Raw genomic sequence first — 12,941 nt, 5'->3', positions numbered from 1 at the left:
TTTGTCTGTCACATATTCATGTTTGAGCCAAGCCCACTGGGTACAGTGGTGCAGCCTGGGAAGCATCTAAGTGAGCTTCACAGGACAGGGTTTCTTCCAGTCCTAAGTTGTCTGATAGCTTCGTTTATAAAACTGCCCCTTATCTGACTTTTCAGGGCACGACCCCCAGCCAAAAGTTATCATTTTCCCTACTCTTTATGTGATAATGACAATAAGATTTTTCAGAGGAGAAGAATCACATATGCAATCAGGTGGCAGAAAAAGTTCCTGTGATATGAATTTAGAAATTTGTTTACCCAGCACATGTTTCTGTCCTGTCTCTAAAAAGTCTCTAGAATCTTGTAGATTCTTGTAGAATCCTGAATATTTTGCTTTGTCCGATGACAAATTTAACATATTGCTGCTGGTGTGTCTGTGTGTATATTGGACAGTAAGAAACTAGCCTGCGCCACTGCCCAGCTCAGCAGCAGAACAAGAGGTCGTTGATGACCATAAATTTAAGGAAAAGAAATATAAATCTGTTCTGCATTGCAGAATATACAGAACAAGATTCGTCCTAGCTAGAAGTATGTCACCAACATGTTCTGATGAGTGGAAATATCCCCAAGCTTCGTTTTTAAAAGAGATGATGGTTAAACAGATTCTTAGAAAGTCGTATGAGATTCTACTTAAAGATTTTGGCTGACTCCTTCAATCTCGTTAAAAACAGTACACAATAAATAGGTTTAGGGCAATTCTGAGAGGCCCTGGGATATATGTTAGACACATCAGACACCTCTAATAGATTTAAACTTTATTATTATATTATTTGAGATGGAGTCTGTGTCACCCAGGCTTTAGTACAGTGCTGTGATCTCAGCTCTCTGCAACCTCTGCCCCCTGGAAGCAGTTCTCCTACCTCAGCCTCCTGAGTAGCTGGGATTACAGGCACCTGCCACCACCCCTGGCTAATTTTTGTATTTTTAGTAGAGACGGGATTTCACCATGTTGGCCAGCATGGTCTCGAACTCCTGACCTCAAGTGATCCATCTGCCTCGGCCTTCCCAAGTGCTGGGATTACAGACGTGAGCCAGGACACCTGGCCATAAACCTCTTTAATTTTATTGGGTAGTAAGTTTCTAGCTTTGGTCACTGCTAAGGAAGGCAAAGGAGGATACTGTCAGATTCTTCCTGCTCAAAATGTTCACCATCCTGGCGGTATATCGGAGCAGGTCAACAGCTCAACAGCTTGCATCCCAGAACTACTGGGCTTTTCTAAGTACCCTGCTCTCTCCCCTCCCCTGTCCTTTGTTTTCCATGGTCTTTCCATCCCTACCACCTGAGGTTGGAGCCCTCGGGCATTTTTTAGTTCTGCCGAAGCACATAGGCATTGAAAGACCTGCGTGATCCCGGTAACTGGCAAGCCACAACCTCCTCACAAATGACGTCCTTCTGAAAGTTTTCAGAGGAGAGAGGATTGAGCAGAGAGGGACAGATGATCACAGATGTCCTGAAATCACCAAAGGGAGTAGACTTGTTATGAAATGCTGTGAGCCAGACACGAAGGGAAAAAACCAGGACAGCTTGTTTGGGCAGAGGGTAAAGAAAAGCCTTCATCCTCTTCAGGATCTGAGCCCTGCAGGAAAACCACTGCCTCTAGCCACAGTGGAGAGGTTCGGGCACAGTGTGGTTGGCTACTCATCAGAGAGGACGTGGGAGTTGTCTGACAAAGGAGGATAGGAATGATCTTTATCTGAGTTCCTTCTACCTGAGATCAGAACACAACACACACACACACAGTTTTGTATAAAAAGATAGGAATTTAAGTTTCATAATGAAACATATCAAATCTACCAGTTCACTATTATTGCTTAGTGGTATACCTTTACATAAATTCATTTTAATTAAAAAGTTAAGCAAACTAAATAGTAGAGGTTGTACAAACAGAGTGGCAATGCAAGGACTAAGGTTCTTAGACCTACAGAGTCACTCATATTTGGAAGTGAAGGTATAGTTTTGTTTTGGAGATGTAATCCCAGTCTGTCACCCAGGCTGGAGTGCAGTAGCATGATCTCAGCTCACTGCAACCTCTGCCTACAGGGCTCAAGCGACTCTCCAGCCTCAGTCTCCTGAGCAACTGGGATTACAGGCACCTGCCACCACGCCCAACTAATCCATGTATTTTTGTAGAGATGGGGTTTCTCATGTTGGCCAGGCTGGTCTCAAACTCCTGACCTCTGGAGATCCACCTGCCTTTGACTCCCAAAAGTGCTGGGATTACAGGTGTGAACCACCACACCTGACCCCTGAAGCTATAGATTTTACAAGGCCAGAAATTGACCAAGGAGTGGAAAACAAGCATTGCTTAACTGAACCAAGACATTTGTTGGTTGACCTTTCTCAGGGAGAGATCAAAGAACATAGTATTTGATCCAAAGATAACCATTAATATTACAAATGAAAAGAGGGAGAGAAAGAAATTATAATGAATTGTTAAAAAGAATTGACAAATGGATAGAAACTGGAGTAACATAGTGGGGTGTTTGACAATGGGAAGAGCAGAGAGAAAGAGTGAGAGGATATAAGTTACAAATGTTGACCATGTTCCTTTTTATTAAGAACATCCTAAGCATTCTACCATTAGACGCAACCATGAAGGCCTCCTAGCAGATGTGTCTTGAGATTCCAGTGCATTTTTACACCATTCCTAAATTCTGTATAACAAGTTTCTGGTTAACACCATGGCTAAACACAATTATTTCTGAATTCATGTCACTCTGCCACCCATATGTTTTAAAACAAAGAGGTATCCTCATTTCACTGATGTTTAAACTCAGGAATGAGAAGTGTCAGTAACTTAGGGAACATGTAAAGCTGGAAAGTAGGAATTCTTTAAATAAAAACCCCTAGAGTCTTTCCTTCCTGAGAACTTGTTTTCACTGCGAGGTGACTGAGGATTGGCATTTGGCTTGCCGTCCCCAGTCACCATAGTGGAGACCTCAGTCCACCAAGAAATCAGGCGAATGCTGTGTTTCCAATGGGAGAGACAAGATGCTGAGTGTTTTACATGTATTACCTAATCTCTCCTCACCACAGCCCTTGCAACAAGGCATCTTACCTCTATTTTTTGTTGTTCCATAAGAGAAACTTTTTTAGAGACAGAGCCTCTCTGTATCACCCAGGCTGGAGTGCAGTGGCATGATCTCAGCTCATTGCAACCTCTGCCTCCGGGGTTCAAAGCAATTCTCCGGCCACAGCCTCCCAAGATAGCTAAGACTACATGCATGCACCATGACGCCTGGCTAATTTTTGGATTCTTAGTAGAGATAGGGTTTCACCATGTTGGCCAGGCTGGTCTCGAACTCCTGACCTCAAAGTGATCCACCTGCCTTGCCCTCCCAAAGTGCTAGGATTACAAGTATCAGCCACCACACGTGGCTAACAGGAAGCTTTTTTTTTTTCCAGAAAAGAGAAAATAATTTGTCCAAAAATGTTCACTGACACTGGGCCTTGAGCCCACATGATTTGACTACTGAGTTTAATGCTTAAGACCTGAGCCCACAAATCCAAGTCATTGCTCCAGTTGAGCAAAATTTGAAAACTACAGTGAAAGACAGGAAAGGAAGAGGGAGAGAAGTGAGCATAATGGGGTGGGCAGGCCACTGAGAATAATATTTGTACTAGAAATATTCAAATAAGCAGTGAACTAGCAGAGAAAGAGAAGAATGTTATCAGGCATAGCTCCACAAACTTTGACTTTTAACATAAGTAAATTTAAACTGGAAAGGAAAGACAGGCTATATAGAGGCTATATAGGAAAAAGTATACACACGCCTTTAGAGGGTACGTCCCTCAGTCTCTTCAAATGTTCAGCCATCTCAGTGTCTGCCCTGGAACTGGAGAATTATATTTCAAACTGTGACCGCTCACACGGAAGATTAGTCTTGCCCATGAATAACTCTTACCTCCAAAAACTTCATCCTAGTCTGTACAAGACATCCTAGTCTGTACAAGAGACCTTCCTTGCCAGTGCTAGATTTGTATGAAATCATAGCATTTTGAAGCTATGTATATTAACACTAGTTTACACACATACACACACTCACATCTATTCACAGTTCTCTAGTCTGAAATTATTAAAAGTAGCTATCGTAGCTTCAATGTAATTCATGAATTCATGAACTGCAATTTTGCTGTTAGTTGAAATTAACAACTAAAGGTTTATGCAGTTACGGTTGCTACTGTGCTGTTTTCTTAACTACAATAATTAGGACATTGATGTTAAATCCTTAGATATTCCAGAAAATTCCAATCATGACTTAAAGAGATAAATTTGAAATAGTTAATTTGGACTGTTAGAATATGCTTTAAGAGGCAAGAAGCCATGAAATTATCTTTTTCTTCTTTAGAAATAAACACAAGTTATAACACAAAGTGGTTTGATCCCCATCTCCACCTTGATACTCTCCATTGCAGAGATTTGCACCTAAAAATGTTTATCCAGGCCCAGTGCCTCTTTCAGCTTGGTGGGTCAGTCCTAAGTCTTGGTGAAGTAAGAGAGAAGCAAACTTGTAAATGAATTGCTCTGGAATTTGTCTGACTTATGCATTCTCTTTTATTTATTTCATTTTTGCATTGAAAACATTACATTTCTGTTTCCTTATAGAGTAGTGTATCAAGAGCCTGTGTATGGCAATAAATTGCTGCAGGTATGAAATCCCGACTGGTGGAGAAACTCATCACTATGATTGTGGGTTTGCTGTGAAATCCTTACTAACAAGATAATTCTGGGGAGGGGAATTGTTCTCTAACATAGGAGGAAAAAGACTTAACTGAATTTTCCAGTTTTAATATGAAATCTCCTAGAATAGAGGTGGCTATCCCCATATCTATTGATATATCCGCTGACTGTTGTGGCTGTTTCTTCCAAATATGGGTGCTGTTTCCATGACTGATGTTAGTTGGCCTTGGCCATGAGTTTTGTTAGATCCTGAGTGTGTCAAGTGGTGGTCTAGCTTGGCTGGTTTTAAGCTTAAAAAAAAAAAATGTATCTGGACTCAATCAGTATACATCCAATGAAAAAGAATTCAAGGTTCTGACTGAACCAATTGTCTGGGTAATTTTTTAGTAGGTTCTCAGAGTGAACTGGAATGGGATTAAATCAACAATCTCATATGCAGCATTAAGAGCCAGCATACCTGACATCTAACATAACCTTTCCTGGTCTTAGTAGAGCTGATTAGAAATTTATTTCACACCTATTGTTATAGCTTTTAAACGTATTTCTCACTGCTGAAGCAACCACCAACTGAACAAATTCGTAGGAAGAAAAGAAGTCAACATATTCGTTGGAATGTGGCTGCCCTAGTCTCTCCAAATTTGGTCTATTACCCACATTGAAACTGTCAAGATAAATGTGAAACTGAGGATGATCAGTGAGAGTTTTAGGACATTACTTTCCCTGTGGCTGCAATTCCCTTTTTTCTTCAGTATTATGAGTGAATTCAGAAAGTACTTTTTGTAAATCATGAGAATTGATTGAGTTTTAATTAAAACCTGAATGTGAGAAAGAGGTACTTTGACCTAGTAAAGGGCAATATGGTTAAAATTCCCGAGATGAACTTTCACTGTCACATTTCAAGAGAACTGGACCTCTGAATGCCACCCTTCAAAAATAGATGAACGTGGCCAGATGTGGTGGCTCCCACCTGTAATTCCCATGCTTTGGGAGACCAAGGCAGGCAGATTGATTGAGGCCAGGGGTTGAAGACCAGCCTGGCCTACATGTCAAAACCCCATCTCTACTAAAAATACAAAAGTTAGCCAGGCATGGTGGCACACGCCTGCCATCCCAGCTACTCGGGAAATCGCTTGAATCCGGGAGGCGGAGGTTGCAGTGAGCCAAGATTGCACCACTGTACTCCAGCCTGGGGGATAGAGAAGACACTGTCTCAAAAAAAAAAAAAAAAAAAACAAAAACAAAAACAAAGAAACAAACAAAAAACCCTAATATAGGTAAATTAGGAAGTGTTTCATTTTAAAATGTTCTTGTATTATAGTAAATAAGATTTAACTTGTACGTATATATACCAGCACACCTGTTTTGCACCAAGTGAGACTTGACCCTTGGAAATTTTCGTAATAAAGGGAGCCCTTACTCCTGGTTAAGCTCATTACTTTCCTATGCACTCCAGTTGAAGGAAGTATGCATAACACATGTATGTTACAGTCCTACCGATGCCCACGTCCCCCCTAGCACACACAGGTTTCCCCTCCCAGAATTCACTATTTGTCCAACAGAACAATTTATTTTCAAAAGTATGCTCTAAAGTGAAATCCTGAAGCCTCAAATTCTCTGAGATGCCTTGGAGGTCCCACAATGTTCATGAATATTGTCCCAAGGAGTTCCACAAACAGAGTAACCAGTTTAATTTAACTGAGCATCTGCCAAACTGGTTTGGTTGTGGAAACTTTCCTTTCCACCATTCTCCTCAAGCATAATTTTAAAAATGCTTTATTAGTTGGGCACAGTGGCTTAACACCTGTACTCCCAGCACTTTGCGAGGCTGAATTGGGACGATTGCTTGATCCCAGGACTTTGAGAGCAGGCTAGGCAACACAGTGAGACCCCATCTCCAGTGTAGTCAGAAAATAAAATGCTTTATTGGACCGTCATTTGAAGTGCTTAATGGGTAACTACCTCGAGGGATCTCTAGAGGTTTTTTGCCAACAAAGGAAACTCCTCAGTCCACACCAGTGGGTCACTCTGGTGGCCTCACTCATTTGGTGGTGGTGGCAAGAAGATCCACAATGGCAACTTGAAATTATTATATAAGGTTACGTTTGTATTTTGCTACCCATGATGTGGAGGAATAAATATTTCAGGAATGGGGAGTGTAGAACTACTTTGTGCTTGTCATGCCTTGTTCCTTTGGTTTGGTGGCAGGAAAAATCACTTGTCAATGACACATTTTTGTCATATGATCTCGGAAGACCAGGTTCACCATGAACATGGTCTGGTGACGGCTATTGAAAGTGAGTGTTCCTTTTACAGACATCACCATGGAACTTCGAAGAAGTTCTGGCTATGTTCAGTGGGCTGCAAAATACAGAGCAATAAAATTGATTCAAGTCACCTGTTAGGCAAATTAAAGCAGTTTGTATTTTTTGTATGTAAAGCAATTTATATTTTACAGTGTATGCACACATATACTGAGTTAATACACAACTCTTATTTCCCTAGTATGAATTGCATACAGACGAAAAATAGCAAAGGAAGGCTGTGCAGTAAAGATGGAGAGAGAAAACCACCTAATCCCCTTTTCCCTAATTATTACATGTTTCAGGGATCATTTAGACTGGTATTGTCCAATCCTTTAGCCACCAGTCCCCATGTGGCTATTTAAATTCAAATTAACTGAAAAGTAAATTTAAAAAATCAGTTCATTGTACTAGTTACCTTTCAAAAGTTCAATAGTCATTTACTAAAAGTAGCTACTCTGTTGGACAGCACAGATATAGAACATTCATCTCCAAGTGGTCTACTCGACAGCAATGAAACCACTGATCAAGGTCAAAAATCTCTCCACTGGCTCTGGAGACTTAAGAAAATTGTGATCTTGACCCTTGAATCAGGAACACTCACAAGCAAATTTCTAGATAATAAAGACAAATGTCAGGACATTGACGACTTGTGCCCGTCTTGTATAGAAACACACATTTTAACTGGCCAAGTCATATGCAAACAGTAGAGGTCATTTTGAAACCTTTGCAGATGACCACATTTGCTGTGCAGAGGAATCCCAGGTGTACACACCTGCATTTGATGTTTCTACTATACATAACGTACTAGTCAGTGTGGTTCATTTTAGTTGTTTGCACTGCAGCAATTCTTCCCATTTATCAGACTTGCTACCTTCTTCCATTGATTGAAACTAAGGCAGAAGGTGGAGGATATGCAAAGTTCAAACCAAGAAGCTTGCAAATAGGATGTTACTAGACATCTTTGGTGAGACCAAATTCACAGTCACCAACTCATGATTGACATGACATCTGACTGCTGCAAATACTTTCTTGTTCCAGAGAGAAACACGCACATACCACACACACTTTCTCTCTACTCAAAACTTTAAGCCTGTTGCAAGCTGATGTCTCCTAGAAATCAGCTAGCCAGTTCTAGCCCCTCCCTACCTCATTAAGTTTAATGTATGTGCCTGCACACCTGTATCTTTCTGTACACATCATGGAAGCCAAGATGAACAAGCTATATAGAAAAATCGCTCCAGAAACCTGGTGACCCGATTTCTCTTTAGTCCATCACTTTTTTTTTTTTTTTTTTTTTTTTTGAGGAGTCTCGCTCTGTCACCCAGGCTGGAGTGCAGTGGCTGGATCTCAGCTCACTGCAAGCTCCGCCTCCCGGGTTTACGCCATTCTCCTGCCTCAGCCTCCCGAGTAGCTGGGACTATAGGCGCCCGCCACCACGCCCGGCTAATTTTTTGTATTTTTAGTAGAGACAGGGTCTCCCCGTGTTAGTCAGGATGGTCTCGATCTCCCGACCTTGTGATCCACCCGCCTCGGCCTCCCAAAGTGCTGGGATTACAGGCATGAGCCACCACGCCCGGCTTGTTTGTTGAACTCAGTGCTGTCATAACTGCTTTGGTTTTATAACTCCTCAGCACATTTAATGAGTTCCCCATTCCTAACTGGAGAACATAGTATTTGGAGCACCAGGTGGCATCTGGCTAAGACCTTTTTTGTTGTGGTTAACTTTCATTATCTTTTTATGGGAAGCTTTAAGAAAAAAAAAAACTTTCTAAATTATTATCTGTCAGGATGTTTTAGATGTGTCTTCTCCAGGACCGATCCAAAGAATAAACTTTAAAAGATAAACTTGTTTCTTTGAATTGCTATGCAAATGATAGAATATTTACTGTGAAAGTTAACTGTGCCAGAAGGAGGCAGAAAGATATTGAGACCAGTGTACCTACATCTTCAAAGAGGGTTTTTGTAACTTCCCTGCTTCATCTATGTCTTATTGTATTACTTAGTTTCATGAGGCCAAATGCCACAAACCTACCTTTCCCCGTCATGATTCTGCTGTTGCATACCTTCTCACACACTACTTTGTCCTGAGTCACCCCTTTATAGTGATGGTGAGAACACTCACCTCAGAGGATTATGGGACTGTGTGTTCTAATTAGAACCTGAATAGTCCTGTGTTATCAGTGGACACTGGATCCAGTTTAATTGTGCTGAGATCATTGTACACTGGTTGATGTATCATTGCGGTCCACTGAGCAAGCAGCTGTTATTTTCTCAGTTTGATCATCAACGCTCCAATGAACACAATTCCTTTTGAATATGCCTATTTGCTCGTCCTCTTTGCTTAATTGAACAATTGCAATTACTGGTACATACAACTAAATGTTAATTATTTTTTCTTTTCAGATTTTTTCTGTTAATGATTTTATTTACCAATTAGAAGACTATCATATTTTCCACACCAAACAAATTCTCCATCTGAAGCAGCATGATATATAACCATGTGATCTCTTTGACCAAAAAGAAATGTTCAGTCATTTTTGTAATAATTATGTAACATTTAGACAGCTAAAGACAGTCTTCAATAACATTAGTGGTTAGACAACCAGATAAGTAAGAGATTACTAATAAACTTTCAATCAAAGGGTGACTTAATAAATGTAAAAAGGAGAGCATTTACTTACCTTTATAAGAAAATAAGAATTGTTCGAATAAAATTTAAGTTAATATCTGATAAAGGTAAAGCAGAATCAATTTTGAAAATCTGGAAAGTTCAGCAAAGTATAAAGAGTGTTTAAATAATCCCCCATAATCCTCCCCACCCCAAGACAATCACCATTAACATTTAGGTACATTTTCTTCCCAAGGCCTCTAGGCTCTTCTTTTGGGATATGCTTACGACCGCTAACCTTTAACACCCCGCTGGGGTTGGTGTTCCAACCCCTTGTTTCTCCACGGTGTTTTTGTACTTTCGCTTTGATACTAAGCTTTCATTAACCTCAACTTTAGCTCAGTAGATTTGGGTAACTGCTGTTCTGGTGCGGTGTTGCCACTGGGCGTCCCTGCAGTGGGCTCTGCTGCAGTCCTGAGTCACGTTTCTCCTTGTGTTTTAGGGTGGTTATGCTGCATACCGCTACGCCCAGCCTACCCCTGCCACGGCCGCTGCCTACAGTGACAGGTAAGGGTCATCCTTCTCATGCTTGACAAGTACTTGGAAATTAACTTAGTTGATGGGAGAGGAGATTCTTGTATGGTCTTGGTGAAACTGCATGACTGCTGGGGACGTAGCACCCCAAAAGTTAGGTCCCATGGTGAACATGAACTCAAGGCCCCATAGACAGAGGGCAAATGCTTCAGCCCATTCTAAACTACTTTCTCTGCTAAGACACAAAGAAAATGATAGCCTTGTCCCTGTGTAGTTTTTAACATCTCTTAATTCCTGTGACAACACAGCTTGCTCACATACACATACACACACACACACTCTGTACAACCTTCTTATGGTCATCTATGTGAGACTGTGGTTTCATCTAACTCATAGGAAGAAAAACAGACCACAATCCTACAAGGTTTATTTCAATTTCAAGTCCCTTATTTCCCTTTTTACAAGGTCTTATACGGAATAAATTATTCCCTCGAATGCATTTTTAAATTTTGAAATAAAGGAGAGGGAGAGTGTCCCTGGCATTCATAAGGAGATTCTTTCTGGCAATGCCCAGTGTCCAATCCTACAAACATAAGTCAACTTTTATTTGTAATGCACACCACATTTTAAGGCAGGCAGTGGAAGGAACCCAATGTGTTTGAGAAGTGCAGTAGTCAGAATGGATGGGCAAGTTGTGGGCGGGTGGGGTGGAAATGAGGGGCTTCTATTACCCAGGCTTAACAGATGAGTTGGTTCCTGAAACAGCAAGCCGTAGCTACTTTTGTATGGTTGCCTTGAAAAGGAAAGTGTGTGTTTTCATATTGAATGCAACTCCTTGGATCTGTTTTCTGAGGACATAAATGTGAATGTTCAGATGCTCTGCATGCACAAATGTCATTGAGGGTGCTTATTTTGGTAATGAGTCCTTTATTTTAAAAAAATACGTTTCATGAATAAAACAATGATAACAATTTGCATGTGTGGCTGGGGCATGCTGGGTCAGACAGGTAAGCAGGCAATGTATTTGACTCCTGAATGGGAAGTGTCGGCAGCCTCTGGTGCTCCTACCCGGCCTGTTGTGATGTAGTTCCTACCTCAGTTTGCTGTGGTGTGCTTTCTCTGCAGTTCCATTCCATTTCTCACGAGATGTGCTGTTAGCTAATTGTAGAATTATTGCAATATAATAAAGCAGAGTAAATTCCTGAACCCTAAAAGCGGCACTTTGAAAACCCCATGCATACACTTTTAACAAATGGTTCTTTGGTAAGATGGAGTTGAGATCTGCTGTCTGGTTCTATGCGGGTATCTTCTTATAAGCAGCCATAACAAGTTCTCAAGGCTGTAGGGGGCCTTCAGAGAAATCCAGACAATTGTCAAGACAAGGTTCTCAATACATAAATTATACATTTACCCAGTAATCAGTTGCCAAGATGCAAAATGTGTTTCATGTAAGTTGTTATCTTCAACCCACTGACACTGGATTAGAAAAGTAGAGAGGGTCAATAAGGCTAATAAAAAAATACTCAAGATCATTGTACAAGTGAAAAGGTCTAATGTTATTAAATTCTGCACTGAAGATTCACAAAGTATCAATTGCAATGTGGTTCAACTGCAAGCCTTATTTTTTATGAAAATATCTCTAGATGCTACATTCTCAAACACCCACTTTGCATATAATCATAGTAACTTTAGCCTGCTGTATAACAATCTTAAAAGGATTTGATTATCTTGCTTTTCAGTATAAGTGCATCTACCCCCCCAAGTTGAAAAAAAAAGATTAACAAATATATAATTTAAATTGCCTCCTTCAATAAGGCTGGTCTAGACATTTAAAAAATAAACAACATATGATACTATTAGAATTATCTGAGATTCTGGCCAACTCTACTTGCATTCATCTAGACATTTTTAAATTTCTACATTTTGGAACACCATATGTGTAAAATCTGTTATTTTGATATTATTCAGATTTCTCATTGGCAACATGTCCCACTGAAAGATTGCCCTTGTTCTTGGATTGGTAAATCTTTAATAACTGCAATTCCAACTTTAGTACCATAGTTTCAGCTGAAGAAACCAACTAACTATTCTGTTGTCCATATAATTGGCCTCTTGTTGTTCATTAGAGAAATTTGCACATTTGGTCTTCTTGGTTGCTGTGGAAATTGATAGCTATCCTTATTTAAGTTTATCATAAGCAAGACACTTGCCACATATGGAATTATTCATTGAAGTACATTCATTAAGTAAATGGACAGAAAGCAATCTTTAAAGTTGTATTTCTGAATTTTTAAAGTGTCTATTAAATGGTGCTACCTCCTTTTATCTTTAATAAATGGATATTGAGAAGGAATAGCTTTTTATAAGACGACACTTTTAGGGAAAATGTGAAATTATCAGAATAGCTTTTGAATCTAGATTGAAGATGCCAAGTACCTAGAATTTCTCTCAGAAGTAGCAATCGTGTAACCAGTTATTTTTATATCATCACAGCATAGAATCAGTAGTGATAGGTTCTTAGTTCCTCTTCTGTAGAAGACAGGCAAGATAAAGAAAAACTTAACAAAAGAACTTCTTCAAAAACAGGAAGTAAAATCAGCAGGCATTGAGAATGTTTTGGTAATGCTCTCTGGCTGTCAATTGATCAAAAGAGAAACAGCAACAAACTTTCCCTGTAATCATGAGATTCATTCTTCAGACGTCTTGAAAGCAAAAGTTTGATGTCCCCAGTTGGTAGGATTTCACCTTTTATCAGTACAAATTAAGCCCTCATCAA

The 12,941-nt window shown here is 40.1% G+C and overlaps 1 protein-coding gene across 15 annotated transcripts in view; it reads left to right on the top strand.

Annotated features, from left to right (window-relative positions):
• The window catches only part of RBFOX1 (RNA binding fox-1 homolog 1), a 2,487,135-nt gene that overhangs the window by 2,440,050 nt on the left and 34,144 nt on the right, over positions 1–12,941 (top strand). For 9 of the 15 annotated variants that reach the window (XM_050774301.1, XM_050774299.1, XM_050774300.1 and 6 more), the window contains one exon: positions 10,134–10,198. In XM_050774301.1, the coding sequence (XP_050630258.1) occupies positions 10,134–10,198 (65 nt within the window). Of the gene's footprint in view, positions 1–4,645; positions 4,689–10,133; positions 10,199–12,941 lie in introns of all 15 variants that reach the window. The other 6 variants (XM_050774312.1, XM_050774308.1, XM_050774310.1 and 3 more) reach the window with 1 other exon arrangement.

Source organism: Macaca thibetana, chromosome 20 (assembly GCF_024542745.1).
Source record: "Macaca thibetana thibetana isolate TM-01 chromosome 20, ASM2454274v1, whole genome shotgun sequence".
Classification (NCBI taxonomy): Eukaryota; Metazoa; Chordata; class Mammalia; order Primates; family Cercopithecidae; genus Macaca; species Macaca thibetana.
This window is presented reverse-complemented; position numbering and strand designations above follow the sequence as displayed.